Source organism: Coptis chinensis, chromosome 3 (assembly GCF_015680905.1).
Source record: "Coptis chinensis isolate HL-2020 chromosome 3, ASM1568090v1, whole genome shotgun sequence".
NCBI lineage: Eukaryota > Viridiplantae > Streptophyta > Magnoliopsida > Ranunculales > Ranunculaceae > Coptis > Coptis chinensis.
Window position 1 is genome coordinate 122646 of NC_141458.1, and position 23622 is coordinate 146267.

Here is a 23622-nt window from a genome sequence, read left to right on the forward strand (position 1 = left end):
CTTTGATGATGCATGTTTTCGATCACTGATTGTCCTCGACCATGGTGTTGTCTTGGATTGTTTCATTTATTAAAAAAAAACCAGACAAAAAAAAAAAAAAAAATCTTCCACTATGGGCATTTTTCATTTCGTGTTGAGCAGGCCAAAAAAATAACAATAATAATAATAATAAAATTTAAAAATTTAAAAATATATATGTACGCAATATTTTCTAAAAAATAATTACTTAAATTAACTTTAAAATAAGTACGTAAGTAAAACTTTACCTACAAAATGAATTCAAATATATTTTTTTTGTAGATATGATATACTCAATATTAAGATCATATCTACAAAAATTCAGCTCATTTGGAAACTTCTAACATTGGCAAAAAACAATTACAAAAACTTAACATTTATAGACCGTTATATTTCTTTTTAAAGATGCCAACAATTTTTTATCTATGTTATATGTTTCCAAATTAACTGAAATTTTGGTAAGATAATCATTTTGGTGAGTGCTTCATAATAAAAAAAATTTAGATTTGAATTCATTTTGTAGGTGAAGTTTTACGTACGTACTTATTTTACGTTAACTTAAGTAGCTACTTTTTAGATAATGAGTATATATTAACCTAAAAAACATGTTTTGTGTTGGACACCTCCCCCCCTCCCCCCAAATACATCAAGTTAACCTGTTGGCAATCTCTTATAGCTTTTGTCCCCCACATTTAAAACTCAAAGTTAGGGTTTACATAAACAAGATGAATAAGAATGATTATAATCTAACATTTGTAAATTTCAACTAATATTTAGTTTTAAATCTAAACTTGTTATTTTTAATTTTATTTTGTGCAATTGTAAATTAACAACTACTTTAGAGTTTATGGTTAACAAATTTCGTACCAAAGTCTCATGTAAATTGTTCTTAATAACTATCTTAATTTCAAATTTTACTCAAAATAATTTTACTCAAATTTTATACAAATGTTTGAAATTTTGTACAAATATTAATACAAAATTCGATGATCATTTGGTGAATACTGTTAGAGAGTGGTCGAAAAGAAAAGAAAGACCCGAAGGCTGAAACTGGTTAATACTAGTTTCTTGGTTCTTGGTGAATTGGGTAGGAGGTGTGACTTTGTATAGTGCCCAACATAAATATAGACCCCAAATTATACTCGGGTCTGTCCAACAAAATTTGGGAGTGTCAATAGTAGGACCAAAAAAATATATATATATACAGGGGTGAAATCTAGTAAAATACACTAACTAACTTCACCTAATAGACTTGTTGATGGAGTGTGACACTGAACTCAAATTAAATGAAATAGTGTGACTAAATACAAAACAACCCTAAAAATATAGTGTGACCACTACCAAAAAAACGAGTTTACTCGAGAGACACCATAAAGAATACCTGACGGATTCCGTCGGTAGGACGTTACCAACACATTTTGTCAGTCGGGTATAATTTGACCATTTGTCGAGTAATCTCCCTGGGTACCCGACGGTTCTACAAGAGTTGTTAACGGTCGGCATATCTCTTCTAAATACCAAGCGACAAACTAATTTCGCTTCCCACCTTTTTTTTTTAGAAAATTAAAAAATAACCAAAAAATACCTAAAACTAACTGTTTAGGTTGCATCGAACAAAAAGATAAAAACTGTTTAGTCACATCCATCGGCAGTATTAACCTTTCCTTCAACCACCGGTCAATGAATCACATCCATCGGCAGTATTGACCTTTCCTTCAACCACCGCTCAATGAATCACATCCATCGGCAGTATCCGAAAGATCTCTTTCTCACCGTCTCTCTCAAAAAGCTTTGATTTTCAAAGTTGGTTCTCTTATATATTCAAGCTTAATTAATTTTTTGTTCTATTTGGTTTTACTTTAGATATTGATTCTCTTAAGTAATTTTATAGGTTGATTTAAAGCTCAAATTACTGCTAGAGAAAGAATCAATTTTTCAGGTTGGGTATTTTTTTTATTATTGAGATTTCCTTTAGATTTTAGGTTGCTTTATAATTTGTTTCAATTGGTTACTGTTATTTCGTTTCAGGAAATGAATTAAAGCTTGGTTTTGGTGTTGGGTTAGTCAAAGCTTCAGCTTTTGGTTGGTTCTCTTTGGTTAGCACCCCGCTATGTTGCTCTTAGATGAATTAGCTTGGGAAAGTTGGCCACCAGCTCTTCGCGCTTGGGTTCCTAAGTGCTCCCTGAGTTCAACTCATCGTACCACACAAGTTCATAGTCTTTCAACTGCATAGCATGAAGCTTGATCTGTTTGTGGTCTTGAAGGTTTTTATGATTGAAAGCTTTCTCCATATAACTTAAATAATCAATGAACTCATCCGACGTGACTCGACCTTTCTCTGGATTTGAATTAAATTGCCTCGTTTATTGTTTAGGTCTATTACCTTGGCAACACCTCCTGAAAACCTTCCTGATTTTAAGATGTTATTGTTGTTTGGTTGTGGATCGGTGCTTTTAGGAGGTGCTGAATGCACCTGGAATAACCTCCTAGACAGGAAGATTGACTCAAAGGTATTATCCCTTTTTGTTTTGTTAATAGATACAAATGCCATGGCGTGTAATGTAGTATGTACCTTGTCCCTTTAGGAGGCAAAAGATGCGTTTAAAGTACTCTTGGAATCTGCTAATGTTGAATATGAATGGAATCTGACTGCTAATGTTGAATATGCTGTTGAGCGAGTTAGAGATCGCAAGGATCTTTTTGAAAGCTATTTGGCATAACTTAAGAAAAAGGTAAAATTTTACTGTAGTTATTATTTGTTAGACACCAATGATCTTTATATATCATCATCACAATCCAATTTCTTTTCAGCTGCTTATAGCTAAATAATTTATTGTTTTATCTCCTATATAATAGTTGCATTCTGTTTGCTGCTTGAATTTGTTGCTCACTTACACCTATCATTAAAAAATTCTTACCAGAGAAAATCAAACTTTCAACTTGAAATGGGCACAATAAGTATTGTGTATAAAAGCTTTTCAATAGTTATATTTACACTTGTACAATGTAATGTGTAATTGCAAGCTAGCAACATGATGAGTATTTTAAAAAAGAGAAGACATAACAGTTCAGTGGGGTTTTATGTGCATAGTCAAAAGGTTCTGATAGAATTATCCTCGTTGGTTAGATATATTTTAATCCTTATGGTCGTGGCGGATATTTTCTCGATGTTTTCTTATTAAAAACATTATTGTTTACTATTTCCATTGTGGAATTCTGATGCAGGAGAAGGCAAAGGCCCATGAGGAGCATAAAAGGAATATTAGGGAATACAAGTAGTTCCTGCAGTCCTGTGACTTCATTAAGGTACATGTAGAAAAAAAAAAAAAAGGTTTTTGGTTATACGGACTATACTATAGTAGAAATTGTGTGAACTGCATGTGCTCCCATTGCGGAGCATATGCTCACTCTATGTTAGGCGTGTACCTTTGTTATGCATTGTTGTGCCTTTCTTAATCAGCTTGAGCTTCTATAGCAAAGTGGTAGGTCGGGTTGAAGACTTAGGTTGGTAGGCATGGTTGTGCTTTTCTCTATCAGCTTGGGCTCTTGGAGTAGAGTGGTCTTTCATAGAACCTATCTACAATCTTTAGTTATTCATGTATTGTAATTGACCTTTCATTTTAGGGGCAAGCTTGTTGGTGATGGCGTAAAGTTCAAGATCGCTTGGAGGAGGATGAGAGATGCTTGCGTCTGGAGAAACTTGACCGCCTGGAAATATTCCAGGTTACTTTTCTCATATTACTACTTAGTACTTACCTTGTCACTTGAACCATCATTGACTTTCGTATCATCTTGCTTTCAACCTGCTAACGAGATGCTTTATTTTCAGGTTTGCTGATGCTTGAGGATGAGGTTTCCCTCATTGTTTTAGTAACAAAATGAAAAATTGATAATGTAGATTGTAATTGGGGTTTTTGCTTCTAGTGATTTTTGGTATGAGATATTAAGGATGAATATGGTAGAACATACACCATCATGATACATTTCAGTTTGGTTAGTGTTCAGGTGTTAAGCATTTCCGAGAATAAATCAAAGACACCCGTATGTTCTTATTTGGTCTTATGAATTATATTTTGTTATTTTGGCTTACTTCATTTTTGTTTGTACTAAGTGTAGCTCTTTTATAATAATTGTGATGTTGGCCTGAAAAAGGATGTGATGTTGGGATCTTTTATTAAAATCCCTATATATATATATATATATATAAAAACTAATTTTCGACGGACATAAACTGTCGCAGGTATACCCGATGGTCATAGACAGTAGGAATATCCAACCGTCTAAACCTAATTTCCAACGGACATAAACTGTCACAGGTATACCCAACGGTCAAAGATAACAGGAATATTCGACGGTCAAAAACTGTAGGAATATTTGTCAGCAAAGATCATCAAGCCGACGCCCTATTCTGACTGATTTTAACCGTCGGAAGTCTATGCCGACCGAGCATTTTCCGACGGTCTTATGGCAGTTTTGGTTTGTCGGATAATACTTTTCGCAACAGCCATAGTCAGTTGGGTAAAGTCGTTCTTTTTGTAGTGGACTAACTATCTAAACTATCTTAAAAATTGTGACTTTTATCTACCGTTCCGCAATAGTAAAATAATAATTTTTTATGTATTTCTAGGTCTTTTCGTTTATTTTTGTCCCATTTGAGTTTGTTTTTCTTATTTTGTCCATATATTTTTATATATTTACAAAAATATATTGATTGTTGGTCAACTATTGCGGCTGAAAGAAAATAAATCAATAGATGTGCCTATGAAACACGTGTATAGCACGTGGCATTTTTCTAATTAATATAATTAATATAGTGTGACGTAGTACCAAAAGATTTTTTTATTTTTTTTAATGGTGGGACTGGGATTGTTCAATTATTTTCGTTTTGGAAGGGACAATTCTACGCATACCCCATTCCCTTTACTCTCTGAGTCTCTTGTCTCATAAAATTGAGAAACTTATTACCATTGAATATAAAAAGAAAGACTTTGTACAAATTCTATGTGACTGTGGATGGACTTTTGCAGTATTGGCATGTGGCAAGAAATAACAATCAGTGCAGAGTCTCATGCACTTGCAGCAGTAGCCTCACCTGTCCCCGTCTTATCAAAATATGGTCAGAAAATCTTACACCAATAAGTTTTACCCATTTTCTCTAATTTCACAATATACTTAGAATAATGAATTTTTCGCACCATAGACACATTCTTGAAAAAGTCGGTATTCAATAATGCACATTAAAAATGTGATGTTTTATCAAATATTCTAAATATTAATCTTGTATGATTGCTAGGGACCATGATGATCGGATTGATGGCTACTTGCTAAACGTGAAGTGTCCTCAGCTCGTGACTATACAATCCAACGACCTACATAGTTTTAAGGAAAATTATAGTTGCCAATTTCCCCCCTATATAAGTCACCCATTATTGTTCACTTTTCTATACTTAGAGACTACGGGAAACTGAGAGACAGAAAGGAAGAGACATTATTGAGAAGGGAGGAGATGGGAAGAAGGCCGTGTTGTGCAAAGGTAGGACTAAATAGAGGCGCTTGGACAACTTTAGAAGATCACATTCTTACGAATTATATTTTAGCCAATGGAGAAGGAAAATGGAGAGATCTTCCTAAGAGAGCTGGTAATTGTTTGTTTCAACAATGGACATAACTTTTTTCGTTTTGTTTTGTTTTTTTGTTAATTGGTTTACGAGGGGAATCGAACTAGTGACCATTGGGGAGGAAATCCAAGGCCGGACCAGTTGTGCTACCCTCAAGATTCTAATAAGTGTTTAACAATGTATTCACATTTTGCTTGTATCTCAATGCAATGCAGGTTTAAAGAGATGTGGGAAGAGTTGTCGGCTTCGATGGTTAAATTATCTCAATCCAAAAATTAAGAGAGGAAACATAACTGAAGAAGAAGAAGATCTCATTGCAAGACTCCACAAGTTACTTGGTAACAGGTACTTAATCTCTCCCTTTGTGCGAGTTTATGAAAATTGGTGTCTAATGATATTGGTAACAAGTAACAACAATAGAGTGCAACATTGTTGGACACAGAACACACTATCAATGTTCCTCAAGTACACTTCTTTGTTGTACGTATAGGTGGTCGTTAATAGCAGGAAGATTGCCGGGGCGAACAGACAATGAAATCAAGAATTACTGGAACACCATTCTACAGAGAAAACTTGAAGGTCAATCATCGCCCTCCAAAAGAAAATCCAGGAACAAAGCAAAGGTAAAAATCAGCTCCACCACCCTACCACGGGCAAATGAGACACCAGCCTCATCTTCAGAAAGCAGTCCATCCACCAATGTGACTTGTACCGAGGACATTGTCGCCACAATTCCGTTGAACAATAATGAAGAAAACATACGTGAGACATCATCACATTCACATTCTGATGATGTTCAAAACCATCAGAATAATTTTTCCACCGAGTGCTTAGATGAATGGTTGACAGACACTGGTTCCGGGGAGCAGTACTCATATTCCATGGACAAATATTTCATGTTCTTGCTCAACGACGACGTTCAACTAGGGAAGAATGCAAACTGGGAAGAAGTGACCTACCATGATATATCATCAGGTGATGGATTGGACGAGCCAACACTTGGGTACTGGAGGGGAAATGATTATTTTGAACAGACAGAGTCCTTAGATCTTGGATCTTTAGCTACATTATTTGAAACACAGCACTGGCCGTAAGTTGAGTGGCTCACAGTCCCTCACGCTCAAGTGCTCAACACTATTTTAAGAATCTTAGTTTTTCAGGGATAAAAATAATAATAAAGTGTGTACGTGTTTTGAAAAGGGATTCATTTTTGGTTGTTGCTGCAAATTTTGTTATGCTTAGTTTGATTCTGGCCTAATTAGTGCACGCCATGTGTACAGCCAACAAAAACAAAAACGTAGCAAAAAGGGTACTGTTCTCAACGACTGCGGCTTACCATTTTTAAATTCAATAATCAATCAAAAGAACAGAATATCATGTACAAATTTACACTACAAACGGAGCAAATAGATTAATAGCAAAATTGTAAGTAGATGCGATTTATTTATGTTATCGCCTCCAAGAGTGTCATGAATCGCATCACTCATACGCACTGTTGTGTCTTCTTCAAGCAACTCTGGCTTTGTGGTGAAGACTTGAAGTGGTTAGTTAACAACGAAGTGCAATTTTTTTGAGAGAGACTATAGACTTAGTGACTGAAGGTGGCTTAAGGGTTCATTACCGCAAACACAACGAAATTAAGTGTGGCAATCACTCCTGTTGATTAGTGAGCACATCTCAAACAGTTTAGTCCATGCCAATTTTCAGTAGAATATGATTAGCTAATCTATGAGGACTGCACCATGCATATCCTCTGACCATTGATAGGAAGTTCAAATCACGGAGAATGTATTTTTAGCATACTGCACGTAATGAGGCTAAACATGAACAAACTGTTAATTGCCAGATTTTATAGATCAATGATTTATTAAACATTTCCATATGCAATCTAGAGCTAATTCTTATGAATCAATTTTATAAGGCTCTCTTAAATCTTAACGACCTGCAAATGCTTGCAATCCCATCGCCAAAATAATATTGGACAGAATGTGTTTGTTCTTTTGGTAAAGACGTTGGTGAGTTGGTGACTGGTGTGATCCTTCTGTTGGTGTATATTTTTCTGCACATGTGGTAGAGGATATGTGCCAGAGATCACTTTACACTGGTAGGTCCCAGAAGTCTGGAACATGGAACAGACTCAACAGAGTGCAAGTATCCATGTGAGGTCATGGACCAGAAATTATTATTAACGAGACAAATGCCCATGCGAAGTGGCATGCATAGCACAAAATGTCATGGGAATCTCGATATATATATCAGAATACCAGCTGATACATCCCCGTTGTCTGATGGTATGTAGTACAAGAAAGTGTCGCCCCTCATCAAGACATCAACCCTCGTGTATCAGTTATGCCCTCCCCACCACCACCACCCACCGACACTAAGACAGAGAGACACACCAGGTGGCAATCTTCTTCCGTTTAATGGTGTTAAACTAGTGGAGGATTGGAGGATGTGCCAGGCCACAATAAACCTAATGCAAATTTCTTCCCTAATCAGTAATCAGTGACCACCACCAACCAACCAGGCAATTTATTGTCTTTTCCTTCTCATACTTAAAACTTTAAATATTGGATACATGCTCAATTATTAAGGGAGTTCTCTAGATGAAACTGGTTATCCTGCTTTCAAAATATAGAAAGAAATAAAGGAAGGTTGGATGTTCAGTATCAATGCTGGGGAAGTGAGGGGTCCAAGATTGCTGCATTATGAACGTGAAGTCGTGAACGATCCTCGTGAATAAATACTAACAATGTCTCCATATATATATATATATGTATATATGTATGTATGTACGAAAGAAACCAAAAAATAATAATTGTCCTGTCAGTATGGGCAACTTACGGGTCCATGATTGCTAAATTATGCAATTGACAAGAATATATTATTTGTTTCATTTATGTGTGTAAAGATGAATAATGTTGCATGTCACTGTTCAATAAGTAGAGGCTGCTGGAATCTGAAAGAACGGAAGAACGTAAGCAACGATTACTGATGGTAAGAAGACCATGTGGTGAAACTCCCATGGTTTATAGTGAAGCCAAGAGAATATGAAGACGGGTTTTTTTAACTTAACCCCCCAAAGGTTGCACCGTCTTTATTTGTAATCTGGTGACATTTTATTTATTGTCAATTTTACCCCTATAATAGTTTGTTTTTTGTTTTTTGTTTTCTATTTTTTCTGATAGTGGTTAAGGGAGCGTTAAGATTAAAGTTGGACCAAACTCTCACTCTCAAAACCATCGCTTTCGCGGTTCTTTCATGTCTAATTTATCTTCAATAATTCTAGGGGATATTATTTTTGGCCTGGTTTAGTGACATGAATGATGTGGAAAACTATTATGTGACAAAAAATATTAAAATGATTGGAGACAAAATTCCTTTACAAGTACAAAATCGAGACAAAATCTACTTGTGAAGTGCAAAATTTATAATTTAAGAAGAATGTGAGATGTTGGTAAATTATTAAATGGGTGCGAAGGAGGGTTCTCAACTTTTCCTAATTAGGAATAAAAAGGCCAAAATGTCTCTCTCGATAGAATTACTGATTTATATTCCTCCATACACGTTTAAGTTTGATTAATAGTCAAAGACACATGTAAAAAAAAAGTGGGGGTGAAATAGAGAGAATATGATTAACTTTGGGGTGTTTAAATAACAAACTTTCTTGTTACAAAGATAAAATTGCCAATAAGTAAAATATCAATGGGTAAAAAATGGAATGGGGTGCAATCTCTAATGATTTCCAAAATGAATAAAAGTGGTTACAAACTTTGGAGTGTTAAGTCAAAAAAACCCTTTGAAAATTGATAACTTGCTCAAAACCTTTTAGAGTTCTAACTATATATAGTTAACTTGTTAAATGCAGGTTTACATCTTACTGAATTTTAACTGGGACTACAGTGCGATAACAGAAAACGTAACCTTCTATTTCACATTTTTATCACCCAAGAAAAAATAGGAGAATAACAACCTGTCAGACAATGGGTATCTGAAGTTCTGAACTACCAGTGATTCAGTGTCAACCTAGTACTACACCGACTAGTGTGACCTGTGCTAAGGCCGTCTCATTTCTCAACACCACATCAATTACTCCGCTCTCTAAGTAACACCAACAATGAATGTTGATATTCAGTACCATCAGATTGACTTTTCACTTTTCGACTATCTAATATTTATGGCCAAGCATTACATGTTCTTGGACGATATGTAAGTTGGAAATGAAACAAGCTGTCTCTTGGATGACTCGACACTTGAGGACGGGAGATCAGACAATTGTAAGAAAAAACTGAATGGCATGGACACATTGAATCTTTCGCTACAATATTTGAATCACAGCAATGGCCACAAGCCAGCAGTAGACTCTCATTGTTCTACATCTTCTGTTTAAAGATAATATAAAGGGTTAACTAGTATTACCCCCACTAGATGAGCCAATTAGGATTTCCCTCTCACTAGATGGGGAAATTAGGGTCTCCCCCTTAAGTACACACACAAAAAATGTCAACTTGGGTTGACTGTGTTTTTTTTTTTTGGTGTATTGGGGGGGAGGGGGGTTAACCCTAATATAAATCAATGTTATGGAAACCATATCAGACTCACTGTTCACTGCAGCAGGTTACATAATATCATCCTTCTTTTGTCTATCAACACAGTAGATGAAGCTGTGTACAATAGGAAGAAGGGTTCTAGTCTAGAGCATGAATTGGTTGTGGCCTATTGCCACAAAATCCACGACAAGAGATAATTGGAAACCAAGTGAATTATGTTTTTAACAGGAAAGATAATAAATTAAGACTGAAAAGAATTTCCCTCGACGTGGGACTCAACGCAAAACAACCAGAACAGGCGCAATAATATCCACTTAGTCCAACATAACAATCAAATTGCGGCAAAGACAAAACACATAAATCAAGGTGTTACAAGGACTGCAACTGCCACGCATATTTCAAGTATCTAATGTGACACTTTATAGCAAAGTTAGTTATTCGAAACATGACAATATTCTATACGATGCCTGCAAGAAATGCTACAACCCTATGCTTTGTTCATCAAATGCTCAAGCCTCACTAGAATCAGTCTTTAAGTTTTAAGGAGGGGGGCTAGCTCCCATATTCATATATAGGGCACGATATAAAAAACACTCCTACAACTTAACACTACAAAAGCCCTACGTAGTATCATGCACATCGATTAACCAAAAAACCACGAGAAAGATGGATCATATAGTAAAAAGTTAATACTGATAACTGAATTCCCAATGGTATAAATGAGCAAGTTAGGTATGTCATGGAGTACGGATTGCCACAAATTACAGGTATTCAAGAGACCTGTTACAAGGATGAAGAAGTATCATGCCAGCTCTGGGAATAAGCCAAAGGAGAAAGACCAGACTCAATTAATACAAGAAAGGAGTTTGACCTCCTTAGCGCTTACCAACCCATGGAAAAGAGTTGGAGTCACTAGAGAAATCAAAACAATGTACATCAAATCATCTGGTGTACTGATACCTAAAGAGTTCTGATTTCTTACCCACAAAACATAAAGAAGATCAACAAAGAGTGTTTTCAAACAAGATACACGAAATAAACACTCCATTTCTACCAAGTGCCACACTTCTTCTACGTTCTCACACATTTCCACAATCTTTCATCAACTTTTTCAGATGTCTATACTTGTTATAAAATCTAATAAATTCCATAGAGTCAACTTATTTGCACAGCATCAGTATTCAGCTATATGTTACATGGCACGCCATATTTCAAAAATAGTCCCACTGTCCATGTCAATGTAACTTAGGTATTCAACAATATCTGAACAAACTAATTCCAACGCTCACACATCATAGAAGTGTGGTACACTGGTACTACATAATATGCAATCTGCGCAAAAATTGTTGAAACAAAAGATAACAATTACACTCCACAAGTCAACAGTTCTCAAATGTATTAGAAATTCAAATCATAATAGTATTAGCAAAAAAGATAATCATTATAAGCGAAGTTTTTTTTGAGAGACGAGCGTATTGTGGTGGATGAATGACATAATCAACGATGATGATGCTTTCCAACAGATCCCTAACTTTCTCATTCTGCTCTTTCACAAGCGACGTGATAGAAAATCCCTTTGCTTTTGCTGGTGAGAAATTTTCGCCAAATGTAATTTGAACAATTGATCCAAAATGATCCTTAATCTCACCAACTATTTTCAAAACCTCTCCTTTCCCACTTTGCTCTAATTCTCCCTGCAACTTCAAGAAACTCACATGCATGACTGCCCCAACTCGAGGAACAATCGGTCCATGGAGACCAGCAACCCAATATAGAACCATCCTATCATCACAAATTGGGTTAAATCTCTTTCACTATGCTTAAATGCTCCGGGTGCAAAGAATAGTTCGACAATTTATTTTTGCTTTTGTACCTGCCGTGTAACATGTGACTGAAATTGGAGGAAGGAGAACGAATTGTGTGAATGGGTCCTGCTGTTAAGTGGAGCACTCCATCAAGAGAGTTCAGAGCGTGCAAAGTGTTGATCATAGAGTTGATCTTGGATGGATCAGTGATATCTTTGATTTTAACAAGGACAATGTGTTTGATTATTTGACTCATTTTGACTACTGAAGGAAACGTTCTTTTGGTTGACTCAATTCTAGTGATGCAAAAGAGAAATTTTGGTTGAAGAAGAGGGTAAGTTTTGGATGTGTGCCTTCCTCTCTTTCCCTCTTTTCTTCTCCCACTTGATTTTGCCCCACGGAATCGGAAAGCAGTTTATAATCCAACAATGGAAGCATTGATTTCTACTAGTCCCAAGAGCCTTTTGACAAAACTTCGAAGATAAATTCCCATGTGCCATTAATGATTTTATCTTCTCTTCTCTTCTGTTAATACTTAAATATACACTCGTGTATATCTTACCCAATAAAGACCCAGGAAAATATCAGATCGCAGATACTCATCCACAGTGACATTGAACTCCTATTGTGGTGTGCATTCACACCAACATACATGAGAATATCAGCTAACTTAAAAGAGTTGTTCGTCTAATTGCTTATTGATAAAAGAGAATGAATCCCAACAAGAAACACTTCAAAACAAAATCCAAACCTAATGCCGAAATCTACATTGTTCACAGAGTAACTCCATTTGTACTCAATGCCGACCTCCTACACTCCTAACAAATTTCCATATCTCTCATTGACTTAATCGCATATTCGCATGTCTATAAATATTATAATCATATAACAAACAATTCTAATTTCACAAAACAAATTATTTGCACAACATCAAGAATATCACATACAAATACATAAACAGAAAAAGCAATGCATTGCATTGGATAATATTGCTATGTTCAGTCTTCACACAATTTAAAATATCAAAACGAAAAACAACAATCACACTCCATGACATAACATTATTTCTCTCAAATGTATCAGTATTAAAAAAAACAAAGACGATGCATAAACAGTATACCGTCTGCGAGAAATCCACATCAAAGATTAGCAGACTGCGGTGTATGAACGACATAATCGAGAACAATGACCCCATCCAACAACTCCCTAACTTTCTCCTTGTGTTCTTTGACAACTTCCTCATTCTTATCCACTTCTTCCAGCTCCTCCAACCCAGGAAACACAGCAAGCGACGCTATCGAAAACCCTTTCCCTCTAGCAATCTGAAAGTTCTCTCCATAACTAATCTGTTCAATTGATCCAAAATGTTCCTTAACCTCACCAATCACTTTCAAGACTTGTTCTTTCTCATTTTCACCAACCCCCTCCTTAAGTTTCAATATATTAAACCTCATAACAGCCCCCGGCCGAATAACAACCGGCCCCACGACATTTGCAACCCAATCAACAGCCATCACATCATCACAAATAGGATTCACAATCCCTTTAACAATTCCCATATGTTCAGGGTGTTCAGAATAATTAACCAACTCTTGCTTACTTGCATACCTGCCATGTAACATGTGTGTGAAGTCATAAGAAGATGAACGGTTCTTATAAATAGGCCCAGCTGATAAATGGAGTACATGATCAAGTGAGTTCAAACTGTTTAAGGAATTGATCATGGTAGTTATTTTGGTTTGGTCAGTGTTTGGTTTGACTTTGAACAGGACTATGTGTTCTATTGTTTGACTCATTTTGATTGTTTGTGAAGATGAAGAAGAAAAAGAAAGGATTTTTATTTTTGGTTGAAGAAAAAAATTGGATTTGGAGACAGAGTTTAGGCCAAGTCTTGAACACATCATCTTTGTATCTTTTTTTTTCTATCTTCTGATGATTGACTTGTGTGATGGTGATTTCTGTTATGGTGTGATTTGTGAGTAGCCCATGGGCCAACTCGTACTGTTTTCTTCCCTCTTCTTTTCCACACATTCTATATGTACGATGTTGCAGTTTCAAATGAAGTATGTTGTATTTTTTACTCATGCATTCTTACCACTTCCAACTTGTCATTTAATGATCACTGAAATAGTGAACTGTTAGTTTAGTCTACAAATATGAATTACATCCATATTTTAGATATTTGATAATTTCAGTAGGTGAGAAGGATCTTTCTTTATTGCAATAATGTTTCAGTACGCCTTGATAATTGAATTGTTCAGAAAAACGGGGTCACTCCTTCACTTAATTTAATGAGAAGAAACAGCAAGTGATTCATTCTTAGGGAATAAACATATAATATATTCAATGGTTGGATATATGAGCCTCAACCGATACCAATACGTAAATAATGGAGCTTCTTTCATGGTTGCTATCTGGTGCAGCATTAGTAACTTTGGTACTATTCTTCAAGGGCTTCAGATTCCGTCCTCGTTTAAACCGACCACCTGGTCCAAAACCATGGCCAATCATCGGAAACCTTAACCTCATCAGCTCCCTTCCACATCTATCCATCCATGATCTGTCACAAAAATATGGTCCCATAATGCAACTCCAGTTTGGTTCTTTTCCAGTTGTAGTTGGCTCATCAGTAGAGATGGCCGAACAGTTCCTCAAGGACCATGATCTGAATTTCTCCTCACGACCAAAGTCCTCTGCTGGAAAGTACACAGCGTATGACCACAACGATATGCTATGGTCTCCTTACGGTGTATATTGGCGCTATGCACGTAAAATATTCTTCTTGGAGTTATTTAGCATGAAAAGACTTGATTCTTATGAGTACATACGAGCTGAAGAGTTACGTCTTTTCCTTAATGATCTCTACACTTCCTGTGGTAACCCAATTACATTGAGACATCACATCTCGAGCTTAACCCTTAACAACATAACGAGGATGATTTTGGGTAAGAAGTACTTGGGTGAATCTGACGAGCTCAAGAAGATATTGGAGGAGTGGCTCTTGCTTAATGGGGTGTTGAACATCGGGGACTTGATACCATGGATTAATTTTTTAGACTTGCAAGGGTATGTGAAACGGATGAAGGCACTGCGTAACAAAATTGATCATTTTCTCGAGCACGCACTAGAAGAACACATTGCGAAAAGACAAGATCACTTGCCTAAGGATATGTTGGAAGTATTGTTGCAGTTATCAGCTGATAATCCCAAGCCTGAGCTCAAACTATCCCGAAATCAAGTCAAAGCCCTTACCCTGGTATAATTGCTTTACTATCACCATTTCTATTTTTTTTCTGCATTATTTTTCAAACTTTCACCATTTATATTCGAAAACTGATTATTATATGGAGAAATGCTAAGGAGCCACTCCCCTTTAAAAAGTTGAATTGTGTCTAATGCTCCAACTTTTCAGTAACTTATTTTCCTCCCCCTGGCCGGGTGCATGTTTTTATTTACATCAGCTGCTCCTAAAGGACTCTTATTAATACATTGTATTCGTCATTAGGACCTATTAGCCGGTGGGACTGATGCCACAGCAATCACAATAGAATGGGCAATGTCAGAAGTATTGAAACAACCACAAATTTATAAACAAGTAACTGCAGAGCTGGATAGGGTGATTGGTAGAAATAGATGGGTGGAGGAGAAAGACATCCCAAACCTTCCGTACTTAAAATGTATAGTAAAAGAGACGATGAGAATGCACCCACTGGCACCAATGCTAGCACCACACTTTGCTCGCAAAAATTGCAAAATTCAAGGATATGACATCCTTCAGGGAACACGAGTACTAATAAAATACATGGAGCATAGGGAGAGATCCGACATTGTGGGATGCACCAAATGAGTTCCGTCCCGAGAGATTCCTGGGTAGAGATATTGATGTTAAGGGACCCTTTTAACTTTTAATTTTCAGAAGAAATGATATATATTGATCCACACCTTTAGAGAGTTGCACCATAATGCTTTATTAACGAAGATGTTGCTTTAACTTGGGAATATAAATAAAACGTGACACTATAAACCTATTTGATCTTAGGAATTCGGAAAACCTTGTCTTTTAACACAGAGGCTAGTGTATCTGGACTCTGTATCCCAAAAAAACAAAGGGGTGCAATTTTTAATTATAACTGCGCTCTCATATTTTTTTTCAGGGAAATTATTCTTGAAATGGTAAGTCGTCCTTGGCATTTATTCAACTTTCATAGAAGCTACTACCACCGCTCATTTTATTCCTTTTGGATGCATCTTGTAATTTTCAACTTTCGTAGAAGAAGCTCTGTAACATTCTTTGTTTGTTGTTAGGACCTATTAGCAGGTGGGACTGAGTCCCCAACAACCGTAATAGAATGGGCAATGTCGGAACTGTTGAAACAACCTCAGATTTTTGAACAAGCAACAGAAGAGCTAGATAGGGTGATTGGGAGAAATAGATGGGTAGAGGAGAAAGACATGCCAAACTTGCCATACATAAAAAGTATACTGCATGAGACAATGAGAATGCACCCAGTGACACCATTGCTACCGCCGCACTTGGCTCGTGAAAATTGTAAAGTTCATGGCTACGACATTGTACAGGGAGCACGAATAATTGTAAGTACATGGAGCATTGGGCGAGACCCGACGTTGTGGGATGCACCAAATGAATTCCGACCTGAGAGATTCATGGGAAGAGCAATTGATGTAAAGGGTCAAAATTTCGAGCTACTCCCTTTTGGATCTGGGAGGAGGATGTGTCCAGGCTATAATCTTGGGCTGAAGTTCCTGAGTCTGGTTTGGCTAATCTTTTACATGGATTCACTTGGGAATTGCCTAATCAAATGAAACCTTGGGATTTGAATATGGAAGAAGTTTTTGGGCTCTCTGTACCAAAAAAAGTTCCACTGGTCGTTGTAGCTGAACGTCGTCTACCACATAGCTTCTATTCAGCCGTGTAATTTAGTGTTTGTACAACTTGGAATGTGTCCCTGTTGTTGTTGTGTTGCTATTTACAAAATAATAATCTGGACATCTGATATTCTGGGACATCTGTAATGTTATTGGACAATAAATAAATTTGTAAAAGATTAAAATAGTTTTCTCTCTCGAGCTCTCGATCTATAGTACTATCTTGTAGTAGATGCTTGTTTGTCTGTTTTGCTGGTGTAGAAAAGAATCAACGTCATAGTTTCATAGAGATGATATGTTTTTAAATTTACCCGCTTCAGACCAAATTACTGCATTCAGTTCTCTACTTCTCTTTGAACCCCTGATACTTCATCTTTGACTTGCACCCAACATCGATCTTCTTTTTCAGCTATCGGTGAAATGTTCTCTCATAATCTTACACATATTTGATGGTCAGAAACTCATTCTCGATTCCATCATTGTTTTATACGATACTGAGGACATTACGTAAATGATCAGTCGAGTTAACATCAACTTATTCACATAAGGTATCCACGTACAAGTTAGAGGATTTATAAAATATCTTGTGAAAGCCATGTTCAATAAAATTAGCCAAGTGAATACTCGGTAGGTGAAATGGATATTTCACTGCAATGCGTGATTGCCCATCTTTACAAACTTAATCCTAATTAATTTTAGGTGTTTATTTATATATATATCCATGATTAATCTATCCATGAACTATCCCTAAAGTATGAACCTATAATGCAACTCGAATTCGGTTCACTTCCAGTAATTGTGGGCTGCAGAGATGGCCAAACAATTTCTCAAAATCCATGATTTGAACTTAGCCACAAGACCAATTCAAAGTCCTCCGCTGGCAAGTACACAAACTACGGCCACAGCAATCTGCTATGGCCTCCTTACAGTGTAGAATTGGCACTATAAACGTAAACTATGCACTCTGGAGTTATTTAGCAAAAAACAAACTTAATTCTTATGAGTACATAAGGATTGAAGAGTTCCATGCTTTTCTCTTTATTATTTATGCATCGCGTGGGAACCCGATTACACTAAAAGACCACTTTGCAAACTTCAGCCTCCACAATATAACCAGAATTTAATGGTTCTGGGTAAGAAGTACATTGGTGCATAGTACAAAATATCCCGATATTTGGGGATATCTATCCAGATTTCAGAGAAAGATATATAAATATCACGATATGTTCAGAGATATATATGACTGCAAATATCAGTGATATTTTGACGATATTTACTATATTTGTGATATTTGGGGATATTTTGTGATATTTGGAGATATTTAACGATATTTTGTATATATAACAATTTTATTTAATATTTACCATTATATTTCAAATAAATATAAATAATGTATCATAATATATCAATAAATATCCACAATATCTACGATATTTGTCGATATTCTAGATATATCCACGATATTTGCATGTGAAACAATGTCAAATATCTTCAAAGAGAGAAATATATCCACGATACATATTCAGAAATTGAGTATCGATAAATATCCATATCTTGATATTTTGTACTATGCATGGGTGAATCTGATGACTGCAAGAAGATGTTAGATGAATGGATGTTTCTTAATGGGGTGCCGATCATTGGCGATTTTATACCTTGGATTAATTTCTTAGAGTTGCAAGGGTTGTGAAACGAATGAAGGTAGTCAGTAACAAAATTGATCATTTTCTCAAGCAAGCAATAAAAGAACACATCACGAAAAGACAAGTTCGCTTGACGGAGTTTGTTGGTGAGGATATGTTGGATGTACTGTTGCAAGTAGCTGATGATCCAATCGATCTTAATAAGGGTAAATTCCTGATTCAGCCGTGATAATGTCAATGTGTTGCCACAAATTGCAACTCAGTACATTTTATCAGCAACTAGTGGGGTAATGTCAGCAACTTTTTGCATTAAGTTGCTGACAATGGCCGGATTAGGAACAAAATGACATTATCATGGCCGAATCAGGAATTTACCCTCTTAATAAACTATCTCGCAATCAAGTAAAATGTTGCCTTCTTTTTCCACAGATAAAGTTCGTTAATTATGTATTTTATTGGTTTGGAAAAAAATTGAAAAATGTAACAAACCACTCAAGATTGTGGGAAGAAAGAAAAATCTGAGAGGGCAATGTTCACCTAGAGACAGTGCATTACATTAACTGGACTGTGAAATTTTCACACATATCTGTTCTCAAAAGTGACAACTGGTTATTTATTCCTAACTATTCCAGGAGCTATTAGCAGGTGGGACTGAGACAACAATGATAGAATGTGCGATGACTAAATTGTTAAAACCGCCCAAATGTTTCGAACATGCTATAAAGAGTGGTAGGGAAAAGTAGATGGGTTGAAGAAAAAGATAATCCAAATCTACCTGCATAAAATAGTAGTTCTATCCATACTCCCTCAATAACTTCCTTGGGACTCCATTTCTTAAGTGGGCATCAAAATCTCATTCTCTTTCGAAAATTCAAAAAACAAACATAGAAATAAATCAATGCCAAATAACATACCTAATTAAATCACTAAAACCAAAATAACCAACAAATAAAAAAATTGCCTATATTTTCACAAACAAATCAACCAAAGAAAGAAAGAAAATAAAGAAAAATAAACATTAACTCCCAAAAAAAGATGAATTGGGTGTACTTATGAAACAAATCATCATATTTTTTTTTATATATATAATTATCCAAATATTTGTTTAAGTCAATAGAAAATTAATGTAAACTAAAGTGATAAAAAAATAAAAATAAAATAAAAAATTGTGACAATAAAGAGAGTGAGAGGATTGAGAATGACGAAGGTGAATTTTTTTGAGAGCCCAACTTTTTTTAGGGCTTTGGGTTTTATTTTTATTTTTTCACTTTTCTTTATCTTTTTTTTTTTTTGTTTAATTTATTTGTGGAAATATAGACAAATTTTTTATTATTTATTTGTTACTATTTCGGGTGTTAGTTATTTAATTGGATAAGTTATTAGTTATTTGTTTGTTTTTTATTATTAGAAAGAGAAATATAATTTGGATGCCACATAAGATATGGAGTCCCTATAGAATTATTAAGGGGGTCTAAATAGAACCACTACCATTTGCATTTGGCTGGCGAAAATTGCAAAATTCATGGGTATAATTCTTAAAGGAACGTGGGTAATTGTAAGCATAGGGAGAGATCCGACATTGTGGGATGCACCAAATGAGTTCCGTCCCGAGAGATTCATGGGAAGATATATTGATGTCAAGGGACAGGATTTTGAGCTATTGGCCTATTGCCTTTTCGATTAGGGAGGAGAATGTGTCCGGGCTAGCTATTGTCTTGGGCTAAAGTTGGTTGACGACCCTAGTTTGGCTAATCTTTTATATGGATTCACCTGGAAAGGCTGGAATTTGCCCAACCAAATGAAACCTCAAGATTTAGATATGAAGGAAGTTTTTGGGCTTACGTTAACTAGGAAAGTCCTGCTTGTAGCTGTAGCTCAACCTCGCCTGCCACTACACGTTTATTCTGTGTGATCCATTTTGTATATTCTATCGTTAGTTTGGGCCTTGGGGATTTGGGCATCATCATGTTGGAGATGTATTTTGGTTAATCGTCTTAGATTTATTTCAAATCATGTAATGGGATCTCAAATGGGGGTATAAATTGTTTAAAGTGTAAAATTTACATTCCAAATGTCAATAAAGTGTTTTCAATGGGGTGTAAATCTCAAGTGATAAACTAATAGTTAATAGAGGGAGTGAGGAATTTCTCCATCATGTTATTAGTTAATAAACATTTCGGGCGTCACTTGAACTAAAGTCCCAACTAAAGGAAAATTCAAACGTCACATAAACTCACGCCTGTTTTTTGTTTTTTGAGAATTGTAACGTTTGTGACGAGCAAAGACCATCATTTATTAGCTACATTAGTTTTAGTTAACCACGGACGTTACTCGAAGTGAAGTGACATGCATTTTATTTCTTTTTTAGTTAAACCAATTTGCGACGGATTTTGACTATTGAGTTTTGTTAAATTTTTAATTTTACAAACTCATGAGTTTTGTTGCTTTGGATACCATTTTGGGTGTGAAAACTATTAGTGTGTAAAACATCTCCAATGGGGGTTTTATAGATTGGAAAGTTTACACTCCAAGTGTAAAAAAACTCTATCCAATGGGAGTGTTAAACCGTAGGTAATAGACTATTAGTTGATAGAGGGGGTGGGAAATTTCCTATCTCACTATCAATTGATAAATAGCCCGGGCGACACTTGAACATACGTTTAAATAAAAGAAATATTCGGATGTCACTTGGAGTGTCGTCCCTATATATTTCTAAAGTCATAATTTGAAAATTTTAAACTCGAACGACACTTGAAGTGACATCATTCTTTAATTGTCATCCGAGTTTAAAATTAAACTTTTTTACATTTTTCCATTAGGAATAATAGAGAGTGAATATTTATGGGTTATACAATAATTTGCAATTGGAGTTGTAAAAATCCTAATGACACTTAGGTGGAGCCTATTTTACACCTCCCATTAGAGATGCCCTAAGAGGGGTTATAAAATCCTAGTGACACCTATATGGAAGTGTATATATACACTCTCCATTGGAGATGCTCTAATGAATTTATAGTTTGGCTTGAGTAGTATCGAGAAGGCATCTTCAATGTAGATTCAAATATCTATTATTTGCGTCACTTCCCGTCCCTTTGACCAAGGAGATAAACACATTTTGACGGCAATAAATGCCTACTTTTTCATCACCTAAAATTGAGAGATATAATACATGTACAGGCGTGTAGCTACTAGATGAAAGGCTTTGGTGAAAGGAGAAATATTTTAGGCCCAAAGCCCATGATTATAGTAGAATATGGGTGCAAACGGATAGCAAATTTGAATATGAAAATTTATACTGATATCTGAATCCGAATCCGACGGATATTAAAAATTTATCTGAATCGGATATCGAATAATATCCGATCCGAAAATTAATATTAATTAAAATTTTATTTGCTTTGAATAATTCATTTTACCACTATAAAAACTATTATAAATATATATATTTGTCATTTATTATTATTATTTTGTTATTATAGTTTTATATTATTAGTTTATAATTTTATATAATATTTTATACAATAATAAATAAATAAATAAATTATATATAATAACTATTAATTTTTTAAATTGGATCGGATATTTTCGGATGCGGATATGACAATATCCGAATCTGTATACAAAACCAGTTCGGACATAAAAAATTACCGAATCCGAATCCGATATCTGATATCCAAAATTTTAAGATAATATCCAATTTTTCGAATATAAATTCGAATATTTGGATATCCACTTTCCCCTAATATTAGAAGCAACATTTCCTGCTAAGTGCTAACCAATGGAATCCTTTGCAAGTCAGCTACTGTTCTATAATAGACTAGTGGTCAGTTTATTAGTTCGATTAGCCTCAATCTATTGCGAGGCAGTATCTAGTCGAATTTCCAATTAAAGCTTTCGGGATTAGTCGAGGTATGCATAACTGATTCGGACACTGAGTTAGCAAAAAAATAAATAAAATAGACTAGACTATATGTACCTAAATTAAGACGTCTTTCATTCTATAGATTAGACTAGACTAGACTTTGTGTCATAAGTGGTCAAATCCAATACAATGACATAGAGAAATATGTTAGATGGCCAAATCCAATCAAGTTGTCTACCCGAGAATGTCGGCGAGGCCTGCGGCTGTTGAATGGGTGATCTAACGGTCTAAAAATACAACATTTTCTCATTTTCTCTCTCATTTTTTTTGTTTTTAATTTTTAGACCATTGGATCACACATCCAACGGTTTCGGATCATCCTCGGGGTAGCTGGAGCCAATCCAACTCGGTTAGGCAAATATCTCGTATTGTTGTTTTGAATTTTTGAGACAATGACATAGTTTTGACTTTTTGAGACAATGACACAGAAATATGTTAAAAATGTTTTGACCTTGTACTAGACCAGAGACCAGACACCAAGAGGCCTCTGCCCACCCTCACTCTAAAGTTTTGACTTTGGAAGTAAGTAAACCCTGAAAGAAAAAGGAGAAGCCGCCCTTGCAATGGAAAATGACCATAACATCCAATTACTTGATTAAGTATCACTTCATATGCTCTCTCCTTAATTTCCTCAAGAGAAATAAAGCGAGCACTTTCTTAGGGTCTTAGCTTGTCCCAGGCCAAGATACATTACCAGAATCAGCCAATGACTGGAAAAAGAAACGTTTGGAAAGGAAGGAAATGATAGATGATGATATCAGCCGATGTAATTATTATCACAATAATTAGTAATTAGATGTAATTAAAAAAATTGGAAGTCAAATGCCAAAAATATTTAGCCAAATCTTGATAATTCATGATGATAGATGTTATTTGTGTTTATAATTCCGAACGGAATATCGAAATTTCGCTGGATATTTTAATTTTTCAAAAAAAAGAAAAAACAATTTGAGTTTTGAAATATTTAGTCGAAATCAAAATATGATATAAGTCGAAATATTATGAATTTCAATTTTCCAAATTTATGGAATTCTGAAAAAATCCCAAACTATAGTTGTTCTTACATGTTTTTTTTCTCGATGAAACTTACATGATATGTTCCCTCTTTAAATCCCGTCTGATATTTAAATCTCAGACTTATGCTAAGATAAATATTTTAGTTATATCTATAATTTTTTG

General features: G+C 35.3%; 2 protein-coding genes, 2 long non-coding RNA genes and 1 pseudogene across 6 annotated transcripts; 4 read left to right on the forward strand and 1 right to left on the reverse strand.

The window, feature by feature from the left end:
• Nucleotides 1-1664: 1664 nt before the first annotated feature.
• Nucleotides 1665-2528, forward strand: LOC147506946 (uncharacterized). 2 transcript variants are annotated; one of them, XR_015216133.1, is made up of 4 exons: nt 1665-1821; nt 1910-1957; nt 2047-2100; nt 2393-2528. It is a non-coding gene; the product is annotated as an uncharacterized LOC147506946 (long non-coding RNA). The 2 variants fall into 2 exon arrangements; XR_015216132.1 differs by lacking the exon at nt 2393-2528 and having other exon boundaries at nt 2047-2253.
• Nucleotides 2529-3659: 1131 nt separating this feature from the next.
• LOC147506947 (uncharacterized) lies at nt 3660-4068 on the forward strand. Its single transcript, XR_015216134.1, has 2 exons — nt 3660-3741; nt 3848-4068. It is a non-coding gene; the product is annotated as an uncharacterized LOC147506947 (long non-coding RNA).
• A 1387-nt stretch (nt 4069-5455) lies between these two features.
• LOC147506948 (uncharacterized) lies at nt 5456-6835 on the forward strand. Its single transcript, XM_086599006.1, has 3 exons — nt 5456-5657; nt 5852-5981; nt 6127-6835. Exons 1-3 carry the CDS (start codon nt 5525-5527, stop codon nt 6728-6730), a joined length of 867 nt encoding a protein of 288 aa, XP_086455132.1. The 5' UTR covers nt 5456-5524; the 3' UTR covers nt 6731-6835.
• A 6110-nt stretch (nt 6836-12945) lies between these two features.
• On the reverse strand, nt 12946-13960 carry LOC147506949 (stress-response A/B barrel domain-containing protein UP3-like). The gene has a single exon (XM_086599684.1). The coding sequence runs from the start codon at nt 13893-13895 to the stop codon at nt 13131-13133; it is 765 nt and encodes a 254-aa protein (XP_086455810.1). The 5' UTR covers nt 13896-13960; the 3' UTR covers nt 12946-13130.
• Nucleotides 13961-14330: 370 nt separating this feature from the next.
• Nucleotides 14331-17073, forward strand: LOC147506950 (trimethyltridecatetraene synthase-like; annotated as a pseudogene). The gene is made up of 2 exons (XR_015217498.1): nt 14331-15247; nt 16297-17073. The product of XR_015217498.1 is annotated as a trimethyltridecatetraene synthase-like (transcript).
• The last annotated feature ends 6549 nt before the right edge of the window (nt 17074-23622 follow it).